This window comes from Heteronotia binoei, chromosome 5, assembly GCF_032191835.1.
Source record: "Heteronotia binoei isolate CCM8104 ecotype False Entrance Well chromosome 5, APGP_CSIRO_Hbin_v1, whole genome shotgun sequence".
Taxonomy (NCBI): Eukaryota; Metazoa; Chordata; class Lepidosauria; order Squamata; family Gekkonidae; genus Heteronotia; species Heteronotia binoei.
The window spans coordinates 34,282,232-34,304,364 of record NC_083227.1 but is presented as its reverse complement, the minus strand read 5'-3'; the positions used below and the strand labels follow the sequence as shown (position 1 = coordinate 34,304,364).

At 44.6% G+C, this 22,133-nt stretch overlaps 1 protein-coding gene across 2 annotated transcripts; it reads left to right on the top strand.

Annotated features, from left to right (window-relative positions):
- Window positions 1-5,330: 5,330 nt before the first annotated feature.
- LOC132572264 (zinc finger protein RFP-like) lies at window positions 5,331-20,227 on the top strand. Of its 2 annotated transcripts, XM_060239144.1 has the most exons (8): window positions 5,331-5,522; window positions 8,466-8,999; window positions 10,137-10,232; window positions 13,621-13,851; window positions 14,014-14,036; window positions 16,887-17,002; window positions 17,692-17,718; window positions 18,771-20,227. In XM_060239144.1, exons 2-8 carry the CDS (start codon window positions 8,517-8,519, stop codon window positions 19,295-19,297), a joined length of 1,503 nt encoding a protein of 500 aa, XP_060095127.1. In that variant the 5' UTR covers window positions 5,331-5,522; window positions 8,466-8,516; the 3' UTR covers window positions 19,298-20,227. The 2 variants fall into 2 exon arrangements, with proteins under 2 accessions (XP_060095127.1, XP_060095128.1); XM_060239145.1 differs by lacking the exon at window positions 17,692-17,718 and having other exon boundaries at window positions 5,355-5,522; window positions 18,753-20,227.
- Window positions 20,228-22,133: the final 1,906 nt, after the last annotated feature.

The following is a 22,133-nucleotide window of genomic DNA, read 5'->3' as shown; positions in this document are numbered from 1 at the left end:
TAACTGCATGAGATTCAGAAAAGAGTTATACACTCTTAACATTCCATTGATTTCTCAAGAGGAGACGCATAGACATTTCCATCTGCAAGTGAAGGTGGAAGAAAGCAAACTGGCTCAGAGGGGTGGGGATATAGTCCTGCACCAGCAACCCTTGCTAGTGTTTAGGGGCACAGGCTAGGGTGGGGTAGTATCACGAAAGCTTATACCCAGAATTTAATTTTGTTGATCTTAAAAGTGCCACTGGACTCAACTTTTCCCCCAGTAAATAAAATGTTAACGCTATGTTTTCATGTATGAAGTAAGATTTCAAACGTTTGTGAACCTCCAACTTCAAAATATTTAACCCCTATCATTTGGCTGTTTTATTCTCCCCTGAACTTTGGCCAGATTGCACCCCTCAGTAGGAACAAAGATGATTATAGGAGTTGCAGTGCCAAAAATGAAGGGAAGTGAAACATCCTGGCCCAGGTTGACTCTAGAAACAAAGCATTTTGTGAATGTGGTTGCATCATCCCAGATGCCAAGGGAGATTTGTCATCTCTGCGGCCTAGCAAGAAAAATGTGTCTTCAAGATGCTGTCCCAACTTGGAAAAAGGTAGAGGCAGTGGCCCTTCAGCCATACAAAGGGTGATATTTTTGAGGCATGAGAGCCATACAATGCTGGTTCTCATGCCTCAAAAATATCACCCTTTGTATGGCTGAAGGGCCATATAAACAGACTTTTGCATAAAGGGTAGTTTTGCCTTCTGATTCTTCACCTATCCTTTGCATATTTGTCTGAAGGGTTGCTAAACACCAGCTTGTTTATGTGAAAGAGATTGTGGCATTGTATGTTCATACTCATGTTTGCTTTCTGCGTAGCTGAGCTCACAAAAAACAAGCTGGGCTACTTCTTCCTCCTCCTCCCTTCAAACTCAAAAAAGGACAGGCGTATGTGTGGTGGAGGGAGATGCCTGCTGGAAAAAATAAAGGGTGAATTCTTTTGTTTTTTGGTTTGTTTTTTGTTTTTCTCTCAGCTGATGTTTGTCCCTTCTTAAGCAGAAAAGAGTGGCGTGGATTTCCTAGAAAGCTCTCATGGCTCCAATTCTCTGAGGAAAGGGGGCAGCTTGTGAGGGGAAAGTATCAGAAAAAAGAAAGGGGAGAAAGATCTGAAAAGAAATAAAATGAGCCGGCCACACCACAAAGCACTTCCTCAGGTAACACATTCCTTCAAATTAACCTCTAAAAACACTTCCACCCATTGTCTTTGGGATATATTTCTACTCATGGTCAAATTCCAGTTGTTTGAAACAGCAAAAATATGTTTTCAACCTATGTGATTAGAAAACTAACATAAAACTTCCATGAATTTTAAAGGGGAACAGCCTAAAATTAACCATTTCTAACCTTTTTTACATTGAAGAATTTATCTACCACAAGAATATACCTCTCTGTGAAAGAGAAGAGTCGTCACGTTGTCAGAAAGAGTTGTATCTCTCCGGAACAATCTTCCTAGTGCAGTGTTTCAAGAAAAAAAAAAATCATGATTTTTCCTACCCAAATATGCCACATGAGCAGGGGTTAAAAACTACCCTGATGGCAAAATGAATTGATTTTAGGGGTGGTTATACTGCAAAAAGAAAACTGTTAGTGGCTGTACTTTGAGGACATTTCTTGTTATTGTATAGCTGACCATACCCTAAGAGAATATTCTAGAGCCATTTTTCTCCGGATTCTGCCTTGAACACCACCACCAAGGAAGAAAATATCCATTATTTTTTGTTTTTAAAGCTGGGAAGGTGGCTGAATTCTGAACCTTCCTGATAACCTAATCTGGTTTTATTTGTTCTTAGTTGTTTAATGAAGATCTACCCCAGGCCGGATGTAGATTCGGGAAAGCAAACTCCCAGTCACTGTTCAGATACAGAACTCGGGCTTTTATTTCTTTTTGGGGAGAGGCAATCATGGCAACCAGAGAGACCCCACGGAGGAGCTCTCTGACGAAGCAACTTGCCTCATCTGCCTGGATTACTTCAAAGACCCAGTGATCATTGAATGTGGGCATAATTTCTGCCAAGCCTGCATTACTCAGTACTGGGGAAAGTCTGACAGAGCTGTCTCCTGCCCCTACTGCAGAGAAACTATTCAACAGAGGATTTTCAGGCCAAACCGACAACTGGCAAATATGATTGAAATAGTCAAAAAACATAAGGAGGGGCAAGGGAAAAAACGAAAAAGGGGAGTCTGTGAGAGGCATCAAAAGCCCCTGAATCGTCTTCTGCAGGGACGATGAAGTACCCATCTGTGTGGTGTGTGATAATAGCATCAAGGTCATAATATAGCTCCGGTGGAAGAGGTTGCCCAAGAGTACAAGGTAGGAAATCACCTTCCATTGGGGAGATATGCCTTTCCCCTTATATCTTCACAGCAGAAGGGACTCCAGACTTACTTTTAAAAAATGAAAGCTAGGGATTCCAAGAACTCAACACATGTATTAGTATAACCTTTTATCAATATAACAATATTCTAGTGATTAATTTAAAAAAAAAAAAAGCCACCCACTCACCCCCCCCCCCCCGGTAGAAGTAAGAAATGGCCATTGCTGGGACAGGTGTAGGAAATATGGCTGCCATGTGGCTGAGGAAATCTGAATTTTCCTAGCCACACAGCTGCTAAATCCAGGTTTTACTGCAATCTTCCCAAAATTTTGAAGTGAACCAGGTTTGAGAAAGATTAGAAAAAACCTGGGGAAACCCATGGAGGTGCAGGAACGCACCATGATGCTGTGGGGAAGTGAGGGGATAAACCTGCTTTCCACATGCATTGAACCTGAGGCAAATAACAGATGTAAAAATGGCCACATACTCACAAGGTACAATGTATAAGCCCTTACCTGGGTAGCCCATGTTAGCCTGATCAGAATTTGAAAGCTATTTTCAGAGGAAGTGAAGGTACTTTGTGGCAGGCATAGTTAATTAGAAAATAAAGCTTTTAGTCCCAAATTTAGTTTCCAGTTTGAGGATGCTAGTGGGATTTGCAGTACCATAAATGAAGGGAATCTGAATATCCTGGCCAATGTTTTCTTGAGGAAACCCTGCCAACCCCAGGCTATTTTCATTGGAAGGTGAGGTTCTTTGTGGCAGGCATAACATCAGAAAATAAAGGCAGGCTTTTGAATATTGGCTACTGCCTTCAGGATGATGGTGAGATCTGTAGTGCCAAAATTGAAAGGCCCAGATTAGCTCTAGAACAGGGGCATCGAACTCATGAGGGCTAGATCTGACATAAATGAGACCCTGTCAGGCTGGGCCATGTGTGTACCTATTTAAGATTAGGTAGCAGAGATATAAACTTTATAAAGGAGGAAACAAACACAAAGATTTTCTTTTTTTAAAAAAAAACTTAAAATATTAACACTTATTGGTCTTAAAGGTGCTTTCTTTGCATTTCTCCTGTGTGATCCAGGGAACTGGGCAAAGGAAGCTCTGGCTCTTTCCTTCCTTCCCCAGGGGACCAGAAGTGGGAGGAGCCTCAGCCAATGGAAGAAAGAGTAGCTTGGCTCAGTAGCTCTGCTGTGCGATTGAGAAAGCCTGGCAAAGCAAACTATTCCTCCTCTCTCCCCAAGGTAGGAGCCTCAGCCAATGGAGAAAATAGAGGTTTTGCTCTGTAGCTCCTGTGCAATTGAACAAGCCTTGCAAAGCAAGCTGTCATGCAGAAGGAAGCAAGAGAGAGGGAGAAGGAAGCAGACAACAGCCAGTTGCTCAGGGGCCTGATAGGAACTATTCCGGGGCCTGATTTGTCACCCTGGCACATGTTTGACACTCCTGCTCTAGAACATCCCTCTTCTATTTGCTATCGCAGCAATGCGTTATTCAAGTGAACTCAGGAAGGCTGGCAACTACAGACAGGTATGGTGGAAAATGTCCCACATTTCTCAATACAGGATTTAAGAACGTCCCTGACCTATAAAAGCCTGTGTGGTTGTAGTGGTTAGAATATTGGACAATGATGGAGATCCAGTTTTGAATCCCCAGTATCCCATGTAAGTATGCTGGATGAATTTGGGCCAGTCAAACCATCAGCCTAATCTAATTAATGGATGTACTGCAAGGACGAAATGAAGACATTGGATTTATACTCCGCCCTCCACTCAGAATATCAGAGTGGCTCACAATCTCTTTTACCTCCCCCCTCCCACAACAGACACCCTGTGAGGTGGGTAGGGCTGAGAGGGCTCTCACAGCAGCTGCCATTTCAAGGACAACCACTGCCACAGCTATGGCTGACCCAAGGCCATTCCAGCAGGTGCAAGTGGAGGAGTGAGGAATCTAACCCGGTTCCCCCAGGTAAGAGTCCACACACTTAACCACTACACCAAACTGGCAAAGATAATAAGAGAATGATGTCTCCATTACAGAGAAAAGAAGACAATGGGGCTTTTCTGCATTCTCATTTTAGGCCTTAAATTCCTGTTCGGATTCCACCCCACCCATTCTGCAGGTGTTTTACTGCCTCTAGTGGTTAATTTGACATAGAACAAAGTTTTGAGTCCAACACCACCTTCAAACCCATCATGACTACCCCACCTGAATGTTGACATAAAATAGTATTTCTACTTCATTTCCCTGTAGATTTAAATCACAAGGAAATAGACTGTTTTATGTTGAATTGATTACTAGAAGGAACAAAACACATGGGGAACAGAAAAAAATCCAAAGAAACAGGAATTCTGCATCAGGAGTAAAAAGTGAATACTAAAAAGCCTAGAAAGGGAGGGTGGAAAATAACCCTCCTTTTTTTTCCTTTTCTTTTTTTACAAAGAAGGCTTCAGTAGCACTGTGGCTTAGTGAGCAGTGTCTGAGGACTCAGTTTGTCTCTGGGGGCCAACCATACCTTTTCTGCATACCTCACAGGCTGGTTGTGAAGATAAAAGGAAAAAGAAGAACGTAAGCCACTTGGGGGGATTTGACCTGTTATAAATCGAATTTTGCCTACAGTTCATCCGCACAGGATGATCTCTCTTTCTTTACCTGATATTGCGGCAGCTCTAGGAAGGAAGGAAGGAAGGAAGGGCTGTTTTTTTAGTATTCCAACTGCCCCTAAATAATGGGAGTGGAGGTGAGAAGGGGCATCCTTTTCAGAAAATGGAGCTAAGAATCCCAAAATGTAAAGAGCTACTACTGCGTTGGCCAGCGGGCAACCCTGTAATAAATAAACAGGGTGAGTAGGATCGCATGGGAAGGAAGGTCCCGAAAGCAAGCGTACACCAAGTTGCTGCGATCCTCCCCATATAGATCGCTTTCCCATGAACTGGTCCCAATTTATCTCACAGCTGCAATAGATCAGCAATTCTCTCTTTCTGATTGGTCGAAGAGGGTTCGCGCGCTCAAAGGCTCCTCTCGCCCAATCAAGAGACGCGTTTGCGCTCTGCACCGCTCAAGCGGCCGCGTACTTCTTGGCCGGATTTCTGGTTTTGTTTTGCAAGGCGGTGCAGAAGTGGGTCGTTTTGTCGGCGAAGTTGTTTTCTTGTAGCGCTCAGCAAGGTTGTTCTTTAACTGAGTGGCGGGGGGGAGGGGGGATAACATCTAACTGGCTTGCAGTTGTCAGCAAGAAAAAAAAGTGTATGGATGGGGGGAGTGCTAGATGTTTGGTTTTTTTTTTTTTCTGAGGGGGCGGGCGGTGAGGCGAATAGCTCGTGGCGGCGTCTGAACTCAGCCTGGCAAACGGGGGAAGGTGAAGTTGCAGCGGCTTCGAAATGGCTATAAGTTTAATCATTTCCCGTCCCTGCTCCTAATGCGGGATTGCAGAAAAATGCAGGAGCGCAGCTATGCGAATACAGCTGAGGGGATGGATAAGGAACCTTGGCTGCAAGCCTGCATTAAAGTAAAGGCGCGAAAGGAATGGACTGTTTCCATTCGTTTTAAAAGGTTGCTTCCTCTCCAGTTGCAAAGGAGACGGTAGCAAAGTTGAGCAGACTGGCGTGAAATTTGCAGCGCTCTGCTTTCACGCGCGTTGGAGAACCCATTTTCGGAGCACAGTTTGACAATCGTATGCAGTTGACGTCCAAGGCTGTTCTGTTTGGTGCCTGCTTTTACACCATCCAGGAACACAAAATAATTCCTAAGAAACTTCTCCCCTTTCTGAAATGAATGAAATGTGCTGAAAAGCTTCAGCATTGGGTGTGTTTTTGGGAGAAGACTAAAGGTGCTTATACTTTTTAATTCCATAAATAAATCTATGTCAGTTTTATATGCTAGATTATAATTATGCATTTAATGTTAAAGCAGCAAAAATAGACTTGGGGTTGATAGGCAAGTGAGTATTGTGTTCTTTTAAATTTTCCCCAGAATGTATAGAAATCCTATATCTCTAAGCATTGCCAAGGAGAGTGGAATATAAATAGAAGAAAATAAGTCAATGTTACGCCAATAAAGGTTTTTGGAATTGGAAATAAGTCAATAAGAACGGAAGCGTACTTCTTTGTGAGTACAGCAGGGTTTATTAAAGCCAGAAAGGTTCCTGCATGCAGCTTGACTCACTTGCTTTGAGCTGTCTGATCACCCATTCTGATCTGCTTGTGGCCTTTGGGGTCTTATTTATATGGGCTGACCTGTTGATGGTATGCAGGGCAGATGATCCTGTTGTTGTATATACAGTGGGAAGTGTGGATTTTAGGGTATATTATTTCAGTGCCTGTTGATTTCTGAAATATTCCAGTGTTTTGATAAGGAAACTTAAAATGGATGTAATAAAACAATATTGCCAGGAATTGCTAAAGTAATTTTCACAAACCAGTTGATAGAGAGGTCTTTTGTTTCTCTCTCTAGTCTAAGGAAAGGTATGTGTTGAAACTGGGGCTGTGCTGTACCAGGAGTCGAGAGGTAAAAAGTTCAGGACAGAGGGTTTTTAGGCTCTGAGCATGCGTATCTCAGATTAGAGGCCCACCACTTTATGGGAAAGAAATTTCAAAGCTTGCTATAGGGAGTTTGGCTCTGGTCTGAAAAAAGTGTAGTTGCCTGGACAACTGCAAAGGTGAAAAGTTTAATTTGCTAGGGTGGGAAGCGTTAATGAGGTAATGTGCTCAGTATCTGTCTGTGCCTTCATGTAAGGAAGGGAGGAGGGGGCTGCTGCTTTGCGCTCGGGAGAAGTCTTAGATTGTGAATCCTCTGGCTTGATTAGTCACGGGGGCAGAGAGAAGGAGGGGAGGGGGGAAATGTACTCTTAGTTTAGACATGCGCGGTGCTGTTTAGTTTAGAATGGGAGGGGATCTTCTTATTGGAGGATCTCACAGGGTTTAGGGTTTTTTGCATAGACTATATATTAAGCTGTGCTGCGTCACAGAGTTAGAGTTGCTGGGTGGATCTTCCTGCTCTCAACTCTCCATGCAATTGCAATTCCATGTAATCAATAAACGATCCTTGCTGGACCCAAACGTGTGAGTATTTTCTGTCAGAGGGGCAGTTCTTTCTGGGTTAGAGTCCCAGGTTACTACTCAACACGTGACACAGTCACCATGTTATTCAGATTACAGGCTAGTAACTTGAAACTGCCTTGTGCTGAATCAGTCCATGAAAGTCAGTATCAGAGAACAATAGCTCTCCAGAGAAGTCAGATGACATCTTTCACATCACCTACTACCTGATCCTTTATAACACAGATGCCAGGGATTGAATCTGGGACCATCTGCATGGCAAGCAGATACTCTGCCGCTGAGCCACAGCCACTCCGTTGGTAGTAGACTAATCAATAACAATACATTGATCTAGCCTTGCATGTAACCAGTTAGTATATGAAGTATGATCTATTCAAGGGTGTTGAACTCATTGGTTATGAGGGCCAGATCTGACATAAATGAGACCTTGTTGGGCTGGGCCATGTCGGGTTGGGTCATATGCATACCTATTTAAGATTAGATAGCAGAGATATAAACTTTATAAAGAATGCAGACAAACACAAAGATTTTTTAAAAACTTAAAACATGCTTAAAATATTAGCACTCGTTGGTTTTCATGGTGTTTTCTTTGTATTTCTCTCATGGGATCCAGGGAACTGGGCAAAGGAAGCTCTGGCTCTTTCCTTCCTTCCCCAGGGGACCATGAGGGGGAGGATCCTCAGCCAATAGAAGACTTGGCTCAGTAGCTCTGATGTGCGATTGTGATAGCCTGGCAAAGCAAGCTTTTCCTTCCCCTCCTTCCTCCATAAGGGAGGAGCCTCAGCCAATGGAGAAAACAGAGGTTTTGCTCTGTACCTCCTGTGCAATTGAGCAAGCCTGGCAAAACAAGCTGTTGCACAGAAGGAAATGAGAGAGGAAGAAGGAAGCAGATGACAGCCAGTTGCTCAGGGGCCTGATTCGGCCCCTGGGCCAGATGTTTCACACCCCTGATCTATATGAAGTGTGATCTATGTGAACCCACCCACATTTTAATAAATGGCTATCCTACTTGTTCATTTTTGACCTAGTCCGTTTTGATATTTTTTCATTTCAGCTTTGTGAAGATTCTTTCCCCATCCTGATCCAATTCCAGGAAAGGAAACACATGCAGGCAATGTCTGAAACCAGAAAAGAAATGCAGTCTCTGACCACACATCAAGGAAGCAGAGCCATGGCCATTGGGGGTCTCTTTCTGAAAGAGTTCTATGAGGAAGTGACCTGCCCCATCTGTCTCAACTTCTTCAAGGATCCAGTGACTATTGATTGTGGGCACAACTTCTGCCAAGCCTGCTTCACCCAATACTGGGGGAAGTCTGATGCAGATTGTTTCTGCCTTCAATGCAAAGGCACTTTTCATCCAACGAGAGTGAGACCAGACCACCGCCTGGCAAACCTTGTAGAACTTGTCAAGAAAGTTGAGGAGGAAAAAGGTGTAGCGGGGAAGTGGGGGGGGTGTGTGACACATGAAGAGCCCCTAAAACTCTTCTGCAAGAATGATCAAGCTCTTATCTGTGTGGTATGTGACAGATCCATAGAGCACCGTGATCACAGTGTGCTTCCTATGGAGGAGGCTGCTCAGGAATATAAGGTAGGAAAATATCACATGGGTTTTGTATCTTGATACCAAGATGAAAGCTGCTGTTGGGGGAGAAATGTTGTTTGCCTTTAAGGGGCAGCTATTCTCCTGTTATGTGTTGATTTCCTTAAGAGATTCAGTGGTGTATCATGTAGGCATCCATAACAGAAGCCCCTCTTAAAGCAGTCCCCCCCCCAAGTTGTTATCCCAGAGGCATGGAGACTTGTATATAACATAGTGGGTGTGACCACAGGAACGAAATGTGGGGGGCCCAGTTAACTTAATATAACATGCATGCTTGTGATGAGGAAATTGTTGAGTGTTCCAACGAGGGGTGCAATAGAGACAGTGGACTTCAGCAGAAAAGAACTTATTAACAGGCTTCCTCAGGAGGTGGTGGGCCCTCCTTCCTTGGAGGTTTTTAAACAGAGGCTAGATGGCCATCTGACAGCAATGAGGATCCTGTGAATTTAGGGGGAGGTATTTGTGAGGTTCTTGCATTGTGCAGGTTGGACTAGATGACCCTGGAGGTACCTTCCAACTCTATGGTTCTAAGTAGTTCATACTACAGAGAGATCCAATCCAGATACTGAAAATATTGAGTCTCCAAGCTTCTAACAGGCTCAACATTTATTGTATAGTATCCTCTTTCTGCGGTTACTTTGTGATCTATTCATGATGGTTTCAGTATCATTTACTACATTTACCAATTACATTTATTTAACACACATTTCAGCACTTGGTTACAAAAGCTTCCTAACCCTAAAGATAACTGACATTTACTCAGTGGTAGGTAACTGTTCATGTTTATGTCTTCATCTTCTAACCTCTTACCTTATCTCTGAGGCTAGGTGCAGAATAGACATCTCCAGGCACTTGTTTATGTTATTGAATACAGCACTAAATATACTAGAAAGCAGAGATCTACATTCTTAATGAAATATTTCCTTATGATGGCATTCATGGCATTAGCACAGTTCAGGCAAACTTCAGGAATTTAGCACATACAAAGATTTTAAGCTGTAATCCACACAAAATGGAGTTGCTTTTAGTTAATTTCTCTGTCACTTGGAAGCCTTTGAGGAAATCCCTGCTCCCACCTCTTCCTCTCCTCCTCACCATCAGTAAAACTAACATTCTTTTCTACAGATAAAGATCCAGACCTGTCTTATATCTTTAGAGAAAGAGAAAATAAAAGTTAAAGAACAGAAGGTGGCTGAAGAGGAGGAAAGCCAAAATTGCCTGGTAGGTGTTTCTTGCTACTGTTTAATATGATGGCATGGATACCATTGTGTGTGGGACTTCATAGGCCTTCAGTCAGTGAGGCAAAAGATGCTTCAGCCGGTGGTTGGAATCTAGCTACTGGACTTGAGTCTGGCTGGTTTTCTGCAGACCAACACATGGCTACCCTCAGAAACTTCCTTTAGTCACTGTCATTGTCTGATGTCTGTAGTGTGGTACCCTCATGTAGATTCATCCTTGTCTTTTCTGCAGCATAATGTGATGATAGATATTCCCTGCGTCTTACATAAGGGGGCTGAGAAGTAAATAAATGGGAAGGTCTTTGTGACAAACTGAGGAGATACACTGCCTCCTAAAAGGGGGGGGGGGGTAGGGAGATCAGGCACCTGCAAATAAAACCTTTTGTGCATCTCGTCACCTCAGTTAAAACATATGCTATCATGTAATACAGGGTCTGCTATTGTGAGGTAAGTTTTGGACAGTAAGTTCTCTGTGGGAAGCACAGAAAAGAACATCAGAGATGTTACAGAAATGTAAAAGATCACTTCAACAGGCACCAGCTTCCAAACTCAATCAAAGGTTAGCTTCACTGAGGCACTTATACCTATTCACTAGTTAATATTACAATACTACCAAAGGGAAGAAGACCAGCATGGTATAGTGGTTAAATGTTGGGACTAGGGTGTGGAAAGCCCTGATTCAGTTTTCATTCTGCCATAAAACTTGATGAGCACCCTCTTTCTCTCAGCCTAACTTGCCTCACAGTTGATATGAGGATTAAGTGAAGGGAGTAGAGAGTGAGATGAAAGGGGTACTTAATAAAAATAATAGATAAGAAGTAATAGCTGATGGCCTCTGAAGTTTGGGGGAGATTAACAAGGAAACAAGCACAAAGTGAGGATAGGATGATAGCAGGTCAAATTCAGGAAGGCAAGGTTGGTGTGGAGCAAAAATATACCCAGTGTTCAGTTTTATGCTACAGAAATTTAAAGGGAAAGTAATTCCTAATGTCTTAATACGTACACAGAGGATTCCAGTCTAAGCCAGTCCCCCTCAAACTCTGAACATCAGTCCCAAGACTCCTCTTGGCAACAGTACCCCTTTCCTTCAACTGGGGAGAGGGTACCAAAAACAACAATAGTAACGGCCATCACCAGCAGATCAAAGAGTATTTCCCACTGAATGGATTTGTGAACTTCCATTCAGAGGTTACACTTACTGTATTTTTCGTACCATAAGACGCACTTTCCCCCCCCAAAAAAAAGTGGGGGGGGAAAGTGCGTGCGTCTTATGGTCCAAATACGCAAAAAGTTGAGGGGGGGGGCCTGCAGCCCCGGGAGACAAGCGGCGAGATCGCTCACTCCGCCCCCATCGCCAACCCAGCGATCTCCCTTCAAAGTGCTGGGGTGGGGGTGGGGGTGGAGGGAGCGATCTCCCTTCAAATTGCTGGGGTGGGTGTGGAGGGAGCGATCTCCCTTCAAAGTGCTGGGGTGGGGGTGGAAGGAGCGATCTCCCTTCAAATTGCTGGGGTGGGTGTGGAGGGAGCGATCTCCCTTCAAAGTGCTGGGGTGGGGGTGAAGGGAGCAATCTCGCCACTTCTCTCCCAGGCAGGCAAACGCGCGGAAAGCATGCCTGGCTGGGAGAGAAGCGGCAGGATCGCTCCCTTCAAAATGCTGGGGTGGGGGTGAAGGGAGCAATCTCCCTTCAAAGTGCTGGGTTGGGGTTGGGGGTGGAGGGAGCGATCTCCCTTCAAAGTGCTGGGGTGGGGGTGGGGGTGAAGGGAGCAATCTCCCTTCAAAGTGCTGGGGTGGGGGTGGAGGGAGCAATCTCCCTTCAAAGTGCTGGGTTGGGGGTGGGGGTGGAGGGAGCGATCTCCCTTCAAAGTGCTGGGGTGGTGGTGGGGGTGAAGGGAGCAATCTCCCTTCAAAGTGCTGGGTTGGGGGTGGAGGGAGCGATCTCCCTTCAAAGTGCTGGGGTGGGGGTGGGGGTGAAGGGAGCAATCTCCCTTCAAAGTGCTGGGTTGGGGTTGGGGGTGGAGGGAGCAATCTCTCTTCAAAGTGCTGGGTTGGGGGTGGGGGTGGAGGGAGCGATCTCCTTTCAAAGTGCTGGGGTGGGGGTGAAGGGAGCAATCTCCCTTCAAAGTGCTGGGGTGGGGGTGGGGGTGGAGGGAGCGATCTCGCCGCTTCTCTCCCAGCCAGGCAGGCAAGCGCGCGGAAAGCATGCCTGGCTGGGAGAGAAGCAGCGAGATCGCTCCCTCCACCCCCAACCCAGCACTTTGAAGGGAGATCGCTCCCTCCACCCCCAGCACTTTGAAGGGAGCGATCCTGCTGCTTCTCCCAGCCAGGCATGCTTTCTGCGCGCTTGCCTGCCTGGCTGGGAGAGAAGCGGCGAGATCGCTCCCTCCACCCCCACCGCAGCACTTTGAAGGGAGATTGCTCCCTCCACCCCCACCCCCACCCCAGCACTTTGAAGGGAGATCGCTCCCTCCACCCCCACCCCCAACCCAGCACTTTGAAGGGAGCGATCCTGCCGCTTCTCTCCCAGCCAGGCATGCTTTCCCCGCGCTTGCCTGCCTGGCTGGGAGACAAGCGGCGAGATCGCTGCCTTCGAGGAAGGGAGGAGGAAGCCCCGCTACAAGCTGTAGCCAGGCAGAGAGGAATCACCCTGCCCCCCCTCCGCAAAGGCAGCACTTCGCCAAGCGCTTTGTTTGCCCGGGGGGGGGCTTCCTCTGTCCCTGTCTGTGTGGTTTCAGCTTGTGCTGATAGCAAGGGCTGGGTTCGGAGGCAGCCAAGCCTCGGATTCCAGCCCTTGCTATCAGCAGAAGCTGAAGCCAGGCAAAGAGGAAGCCCCCCCCCTCCACAAACGCAGCGCTTGGCGAAGCGCTGGGTTTGCGGAGGGTGGGGGGGCTTCCTCTGTGCCTGTCTGCCAGGCTTCAGCTGCTGCTTCTAGCATGGGCTGGGATCGGAGGCAGGATTGAGAGGGGGAAGGTGCCCAGATCTGGGTGCACAGCTTCAAAAATTTTTTTCCTGTTTTCCTCCTCTAAAAACTAGATGCGTCTTATCGTCCGGTGCGTCTAATAGTCCGAAAAATACGGTAGTTGCTTCACTCCTGCAAGTTAGCACAGAGATGATAAATTGCATTTTTAAACTGTTTTAAACTATTAAACTCAATTGAAAAAGATGATGGGGTTATCATAACTTATTCAGCACATGTATTGTCCTCTTGAGCAGGGGTAGCTAAAAAATCTGGTATGACGACCCCCCTCTTTCTTCTGTCACAGAAAGGGTGTTTGTTTTTATATACCACTCTAATTGTTGTAGACTGTGCCTTGTTTTCCTCAACTAATCTTCCGTGACTCCACTCCTTCCCTAATTTCTGTTAATTTTCATAGGGAGAGTTAGAAGCAGAGAAGCTGAAGCGCATTGCTGCCTTTCAGCAAATGCAGAACTTCCTGGAGGAGAAAAAGGATTTCTGGCTGGGCAAGTTAAATTATCTAGAAAAAGAGATTCAGAAGAGACGAGAAGAAAATGTCAGCATACTCTCAGAGGAGATTTCACGTCTTGGCCTTCTGATCATGGAGATGGAGGAGAAGTGCCAGCAGCCAACAACTGAATTCCTGCAGGTGAGGTTTCTCAGAGGGAGGACATACTTAGAATTGGAAACAAGGTCTCCATTGATTCCAAGAGGAGGTGCAGGAGAAAGGGGGGGATGAATCTGCATTAAAAGAAGCAACCCATTTTGTATTTGATTGTTACAGCCATGTCTCCTTTTTTTCCCCTTTCAGGACATCAGTATTGCCTTGAGCAGGTATGTGGCCCCTTTTGGTTTTTTACCTACTGTGGAAAACTTCAATCCTACTGCTTTTTAAAAAATATTTCTTCGGAAAACAACCAGCTTTTAAAATCAGTCCTGCTTCAGTAGACAAAATAAAGAATCCTGAAATAATGTGAAGTTCTTTCTATGGATCACATGGGACTCTGCCCCAAAACTATTCCCCTACCCCTCCATGGTCTTTACTGTGTCCTGCTCATATGATTTCTACTGTTCTGGCTCTTGCAGTCCAGTTCAGCCACTTCTGAAAGAGACTAACACAGTTTTCAGTATATAAGCCTTTGAGACTCAAAGGAAACTTTTAAGTCTCGAAAGTTTATACCCTGAAAATCCTGTTAGTCTCTAAGGTGCTACTGGATTTGAATCTGACAGTGACTTCAGTTCTTCCCTGTTAACAGGAAGGTTTTTTTTGTGGGGAGGGGGGCTATGAATTCCCAGTTGAAATCTCAGGAGTATACAAATTGTGTATGACCCAGACCTGTGACCCCTTCATTGACCCTGATCTCACTCATACATTTCTCTCCCCCCCCCCCCTTTTTGCCCCTTGTACGACTGTCTTGGTGATTATCATCATTTGATAGTTCTTGCCTTGTGAAAAGCTTGGTGGCATCAGTTGTTTTGTTTTTGTTTCCCCATGACACCAAAATGTCTTGTTTGAACTGTGAGTTCTCAGGTGATAGCTAAAGCCAGCAATGACTGGTTCTTATGAAGTCCTAAAAAGAACTGAGAAAAGCTTCCTGGGTAGATGATGGTCTGAGCTGGCAGGAGGGAGAAAGCATGGAGTATAGGAGGGGAAATGAGAGAATTGTTGGCTGCCTTTGTATGTTTTATTGTGCATTCACACACATTAAAATCTCTATCTGCAAGGCATGTCTTTCTTGTAATTTTTTAAATGTCAAAATATATATTCTATCAGGAACTTGCAGCTGCTGAAGTGTAAACAGGAGTAGTCTGGATAATTAAGCTTTGTTAAATTTTGTTAAATTAATCACCAATTAACATTTGGTGACTGTGACTCCTTGGGACTGCTATATGCAGCAGTCTCTTTTATTCTTCAGACAGTTGAAAATGGGTGGGAATGTGTCACATTGCTGCATAACAGGAAAGAAGGGAACCCATGCTGAGTCTTCCTCAAGTTATTGAGAAAGACTCAGCATGGGTTCTGTAAGAGAACCCATGTAAGGGAAGATCTTGCCTCACTAACCTGTTACAGTTCTTTGAGGGGGTGAATAAACATGTGAACAAAGGGGACCCAATAGATGTTGTTTACCTTGACTTTCAGAAAGCTTTTGATAAAGTTCCTCATCAAAGGCTCCTTAGTAAGCTCGAGAGTCATGGAGTAAAAGGACAGGTCCTCTTGTGGATCAAAAACTGGCTAATTAATAGGAAGCAGAGAGTGAGTATAAATGGGCAGTCTTTGCTGTGGAGGACGGTAAGCAGTGGGGTGCCACAGGGCTCAGTACTGGGTCCCATACTCTTTAATTTGTTCATAAATGATTTGGAGTTGGGAGTGAGCAGTGAAGTGGCCAAGTTTGCAGATGACACTAAATTGCTCAGGGTGGTGAGAACCAGAGAGGATTGTGAGGAACTCCAAAGGGATCTGTTGAGGCTGGGTGAGTGGGCGTCAGCGTGGCAGATGAGGTTCAATGTGGCCAAGTGCAAAGCAATGCACATTGGGGCCAAGAATCCCAGCTACAAATACAAGTTGATGGGTTGTGAACTGGCAGAGACTGACCAAGAGAGAGAAACTCACTGAAAATGTCAAGTCATTGTACAATTGCAATAAAAAAGGCCAACGCAATGCTGGGAATTATTAGGAAGGGAATTGAAAACAAATCAGCCAGTATCATAATGCCCCTGTATAAATTGATGGTGCAGTCTCATTTGGAATACTGTGTACGATTCTGGACACCGCATCTCAGAAAGGATATTATAGCATTGGAAAAAGTTCAGAAAAGGGCAACTAGAATGATTAAAGGTTTGGAACATTTTCCTTATGAAGAAAGGTTAAAACGTTTGGGGCTCTTTAGCTTGGAGAAATGTTGACTGCTGGGTGACATGGTAGAGGTTTACAAGATTATGCATGGGATGGAGAAAGTCGAATAAGAAGTCCTTTTCTCCCTTTCTCACAATATGAGATCTCATGGGCATTCAATGAAATTGCTGAGCAGTCAGGTTAAAACGGATAAAAGGAAGTACTTCTTCACTCAAAGGGTGATTAACATGTGGAATTCACTGCCACAGGAGGTGGTGGCGGCAACAAGCATAGCCAGCTTCAAGGGGATTGGATAAAAATATGAAGCAGAGGTCCATTGGTGGCTATTGGCCACTGTGTGACACAGAGTGTTGGACTGGATGGGCCATTGGCCTGATCCAACATGGCTTCTCTTATGTTCTTATGAATGTCCATTGCCTTCCAAAGGAAGGGGACTTTCAAAGAGGAACCCCTGCTCCCAAAAAAACCCTAGTGGGAGTGAAGTTGACTGATTTGATCTTGAAATAATTAACTGTAGCACTTTTCCTCTATAACTAGGGCAGTGTTTGAATAAATACATGTTTGTGCTGCAACCTTGCAAGGAAACAAGATTATTTTTCTCTTTCAATATAATTGGGACTTTTTAAAAGCAGGAACGCACAGGAATGCAGTTCCAGCTGACTTGGCATAAGGGGGTGTGGTCTAATATGCAAATAAGTTCCTGCTGGGCTTTTTCTTTTAAAAAAGCCCTGTGTAAAACAATGGTGATGCCAGGTGTGGCCTAATATGCAAATGAGTTCCTGCTGGGCTTTTTCTACAACAAAAGCCCTGAATATAATCCTTTCTTTCAGGTATGAGAAGAACCAAGAGAGGCAACCCGTTGAACTGTATCCAGGGATGCTGGAGATGGTCAGAACTTGCGTTCTGAAAACACCTGCCTTAGAAAAGGCCCTGAGAAAATGTGAAGGTATTGGGAGACAGGAGAGGGAAGGGACTTACTATAGATCAGTGATCAGCATCTGGGCTGGTTGCAAGAAAGATCAGTTCCTTATTTTTAATGATCTGGTTTGGCTGAAGCCAAAGTCAGGGATTATTTTCATGAATATTTTAGACCATTGGTGGTTTTTTTAAAAGTTTGCTTTGGTGAACTTCAGTGATGCTCACTCTGCTTCAGTAGCAATTGTGCAAAGATTTAAGGGGCATGTGTGTCTCATAGAAGCAAAGGGTCACATATGATGGTTTAGTTTAATTTTTAAAGATGGGCTTTGGACAGAAGAAAAGGCTAGCACTCTGCCTGTGTACCAGACTGCAGCACATCACAATTGATGGGACTTCTTCCCCCCTTAATCTCTGCAGCTTGTCCTTCATTGGGTGAAATTGGTGGAGAGGAAGGCACAGGTCATTACAGAAAGGGTGAGGTGTTGGCAGAAGCTTACACACTGTCACAGGCTACCCTACTCTGGCAACATCTAGAACAGAAATGGGAAAGCAGAATGTGGGGAAGATAATGTCTGCATCTTCAGGAATGTTGATGGAACAGGTTTTTAATCACAATGCTGGCCTTAGTTTTGTAAGGGATTGGTTTTGGCTTGGTACATAGAAAGCAAAGGACATGCACATGATTGAGTAATTCTGTTGTTTTCTCCCCCATAACAGAATTTCTGGATGAAGCCTGGACTAAAGGTAAATTATTTTCAGGGAACAAAAAAGGAAATGGAAAACTTTCAGGATGGTGATAGAGACACTGCAGCAGCCCTTTCTTCTTAGCCATGCTGCTGTGGTAGGAAGTCCATTAATTTTCCCTGCCGCAGAACTCAAAGGTGTGACTGGGTTATCCAGGGACAGGACAATGGGATGGATAATCTACAAGTAAAGGAGGCAAGCAGGTGAATGAGAACTGGTGCAGTATAGTTACTAAGGGTCAAAGTAGATCCATCAGCAGATCTGTGGGATTTTAGAAATAAAGAGCAACAGTGGAGGACAGTTCAGAGCTGGGCTGTGGGGGCGGGGGGCTTAACTCTTCTATTTCCCCTATGTTGTGTTTGTAACTTCATCTATCCCCTCCCAGTTTCATGTTGCCTACTTCCCTTACAAATAAAATAGTATCTCCAAGGGGCAGTTTTGCATGGGAAAATAATTAACACCTCCACACACAGAACCAGTTTGCCAACCCAGTTGCTTGTGGCTTCTGTTTACCATTGAAATTTGCAGTGGAAACTAAGGTTCTCTGTGGCAGGCAGAACTCATTAGAAAATAAAAGCTAGGAAACTGGCTGTCAGAATGATGGGACTTGCAGAGCCCATAAAGAAGGGAATTGGAACATCCTGGCACATATCAGCTCCGCAGCATTCCTCTGCTGTTTGCAATGGAGGCAATAGGTTGCTTATAAGAAGTGAGGAATGTTTGGGCTGTGCAGATGGGATGGAGGTGGTGGATATTATATCCCCTCTGTGATAAAACAAAGCGAGTTTATCAACTTCCCTGACCTATCAGCCGGTGTGGTGTGGTGGTGAGTGGGATCTGCAAGACCAAGGTTCAGATCTTGCCTCTGCCATGGAAGCCTGCTGGCTGACCTTAGACCAGTCTTACACTCTAGGCCAGACCTACCTTACAGGATTGTGACAATAAACTGGAGGAGAGGAGAAATATGTCAGCTGTTTTGGGTTGCTGCTGTAGAGAAAGGCAGGATATAAATTAAGTAGATTAATTCATAATAGTGTTTCTTTGTCTTGCAGTTAATGTGACTCTGGATCAAAACACAGCAAATTCTTTCCTCATCCTGTCAGAAGATCAGAGGACTGTGAGCTCTATGGGAACAAATCAGGGGCTGCCTGACAACCCTGGGAGATTTGACACCATGCAGTGTGTGCTGGGTTGTGAGAAATTCACCTCAGGCAGACATTGGTGGGAGGTGGAGGCAGAGGGTGGAGGGACAATGTGGGCTGTGGGGATTGCTACAGAGTTGGTCAGGAGGAAGGGAAATGTTACCCTGAATCCTAATGAGGGGATCTGGCTTGTGCAGAGGACAACAAATGGAACCGCTATCACATTTTCAGCTTTGACTGCCCCTCAGCCCACTGTTTTGTACAACTATGCTCCTTCAAAGATCAGGGTGTCCCTGGACTATGAAGAGGGACGTGTGCAGTTTTTTCATGCTGACACAAATCAGTTGATCTTCAACTTCCCTTCGGCCTCATTCTCTGGACAGGCGATCCGGCCCTTCTTCTTGATGTATCAGGGGATCACCCTGAATCTTAAGTAGAATCTCCTTGATCATTCCTGTCCCTTTGAAAGATGGTGGGGTAGATCCAACCATGCAGTTAAGAAAACTTAAACTGCCCTAGAGTTTCTTTAAGATGAGGTGGCAAATTTGCTTCCTCCCTCCCATTTCAGTTCACTTAGTTCCCCCCTCCCCCCCCCAAAAAAAAAAGTTCTAGGAGGATTAGCAGACTTTTAGGAACAACATTGTGGGGACTTGCAATGGGAGTAAGGAATTAGCAAAAACCACTACCACCACCTTTGGAAAACTTAAAGGCACTTAAGTTTTCTTAATGTCTTTGGAACCAGGCCAGTGACTCCCATAATTTCTCTTGTCTCCATAAGAACCACACAGGGATCTTAAGTTGTAATGGGTTCTAGCAGCAGCGTATCTGTCTCCTAATCACAGAATTCTTCTGTCCACCGGAGTAACAAAGCTGAGAATAAATAAAATCACTGATTAAAAAATATAATACCTTATTGGAAGAGCAGCTAAAGGCCACTTTTCATTTCACTATTTTGAAATCTGTATTCACACACTTTAAGAAGTTATAGGCTTAAAGCACATGACATAGAATCTGTGTGGTATGTAGAATGTATGCTTGTAGGTATTATATTATTTAGTACAAGTTAGCCTAAGTTATTGAAGAAATAGAAACATGCCTTTTCATAGACTCACTCTCTATAAAATCTCAGCACCATGTGACATACAGACTCCTCAGATCTGGTTTCATTGAGAGTGCCTCTCCTGCATAGGGTTAGAATTTGGAATCAATTCTTAGATTCAGGTTAGCTAGAACAGGAACATCTTGTATTTTCGATTTCTTACGGTGCTAGTAGTTACATATTGCAATGTGATTTATGTATCTGATTCTGCTAAGCCATATTTTCACATGTTTGGTTGGACTTCTTTCAAATAAAGTTTTCAGTTAGAGCATTGAGTGATTTATTAGGGGGTGGGTGGGCTTTTCACGTTGCCCAGTGCCCTAGGCAAATGCCTAATGGCAGGGCTAGTCTGTGTGACAGAGACAGGGCCTTAAGGGGTTATCAGTTTGAGGAAAGTGGAAATTATGTTTTAAATGAAACCCCATCCTCAAATGACGAACCAGTTTCCTTGCACACCAAAAATACACTTCTGGCATGGGGGTGGGGGGGAGGTGTGACATCTCGTAGCAAGTGGTTCATCTGTCTATCCAGGGAACATAAGGCCATCAGTAAATAGGGGAGCCTCAAAATTGGCTTTAAGGATGATTATAGGAGTTGTAGTGTCAAAAATAAAGGGAAGTGAAACCTCCTGGTCCAGGTTGTCCCCAGAAACACTGCCAGCACTTTGCAATGGAAGCTAAGATTGTTTGTGGCACACAACTCACCAGAAAATAAAAGGTGTTCCCAAACTGGCGACCAGTTTGGGGATGATCATGAGAGCCGAAATGGCAAAAAAGAGAAGAGAATCAGAACATCTTGGCCCAAATTGTGATCTGACTTTGGTAGATGGTTCCAGGGAAAGAAAGAGAGATCTCACATTTGAACTAAAGCTATAATTATCCAAATCCTGTTAACATCCAAGTTAGATTGGAGTAGTGCCTTGTACATAGCTGCCTTTGAAGACCTCTCAGAACAGTAACTGGTCTAAATCATAGTGGAATTATGTTTTAAATGAAACCCCTTCCTCAAATGACGAACCAGTTTCCTTGCACACCAAAAATACACTTCTGGCATGGGGGTGGGGGGGAGGTGTGACATCTCGTAGCTTAGCTTAGCTCGTAGCTGAGATTAGTAAAAGAACACAGGCTGTGGCAAATCAAATGCAAGACTGATCAGGCAGGCAAAAAGGGACTATGAGGAGCATATTGCAAAAAACAAAGACCAACAACAAAACTTTCTTCAAATATATTAGAAGTAGGAAACCAGCCAGGGAGGCAGTGGGGCCCTTGGATGACCATGGGGTAAAAGGATTACTGAAGGAGGATAGGGAAATGGCTGAGAAGCTAAATGTATTTTTTGCCTCCGTCTTCACTGTGGAAGATGAGAACTTTTTGCCCGCCCCAGAACCACTAATTTTGGAAGGGGTGTTGAAAGACCTGAGTCAGATTGAGGTGACAAAAGAGGAGGTCCTACAACTGATAGACAAATTAAAAACTAATAAGTCACCGGGTCCGGATGGCATACATCCGAGAGTTCTGAAAGAACTCAAAATTGAACTTGTAGATCTTCTAACAAAAATCTGTAATCTTTCATTGAAATCTGCTGCCGTTCCTGAGGACTGGAAGGTAGCAAATGTCACCCCCATCTTTAAAAAAGGTTCCAGAGGAGATCCGGGAAATTACAGGCCAGTCAGTCTGACTTCAATACCGGGAAAGTTGGTAGAAACCATTATCAAGGACAGAATGAGTAGGCACATTGATGAACACGGGTTATTGAGGAAGACTCAGCATGGGTTCTGCAAGGGAAGATCTTGCCTCACTAACCTGTTACATTTCTTTGAGGGGGTAAACAAGCATGTGGACAAAGGAGACCCGATAGATGTTGTTTACCTTGACTTCCAGAAAGCTTTTGATAAAGTTCCTCATCAAAGGCTCCTTAGAAAGCTTGAGAGTCATGGAGTAAAAGGACAGGTCCTCTTGTGGATCAAAAACTGGCTGAGTAATAGGAAGCAGAGAGTGAGTATAAATGGGCAGTCTTCGCAGTGGAGGACGGTAAGCAGTGGGGTGCCGCAGGGCTCGGTACTGGGTCCCATTCTCTTTAACTTGTTCATAAATGATTTAGAGTTGGGAGTGAGCAGTGAAGTGGCCAAGTTTGCGGATGACACTAAATTGTTCAGGGTGGTGAGAACCAGAGAG

Coding starts and splice junctions, on each gene's coding strand:
- LOC132572264 (XM_060239144.1), top strand. CDS start 8,517: ATGCAGGCAATGTCTGAAACCAGAAAAGAAATGCAGTCTCTGACCACA. Junction 9,000..10,136: donor AGGCTGCTCAGGAATATAAG/GTAGGAAAATAT, acceptor TCTTTTCTACAG/ATAAAGATCCAGACCTGTCT. Junction 17,003..17,691: donor GGCCCTGAGAAAATGTGAAG/GTATTGGGAGAC, acceptor CCCCCATAACAG/AATTTCTGGATGAAGCCTGG.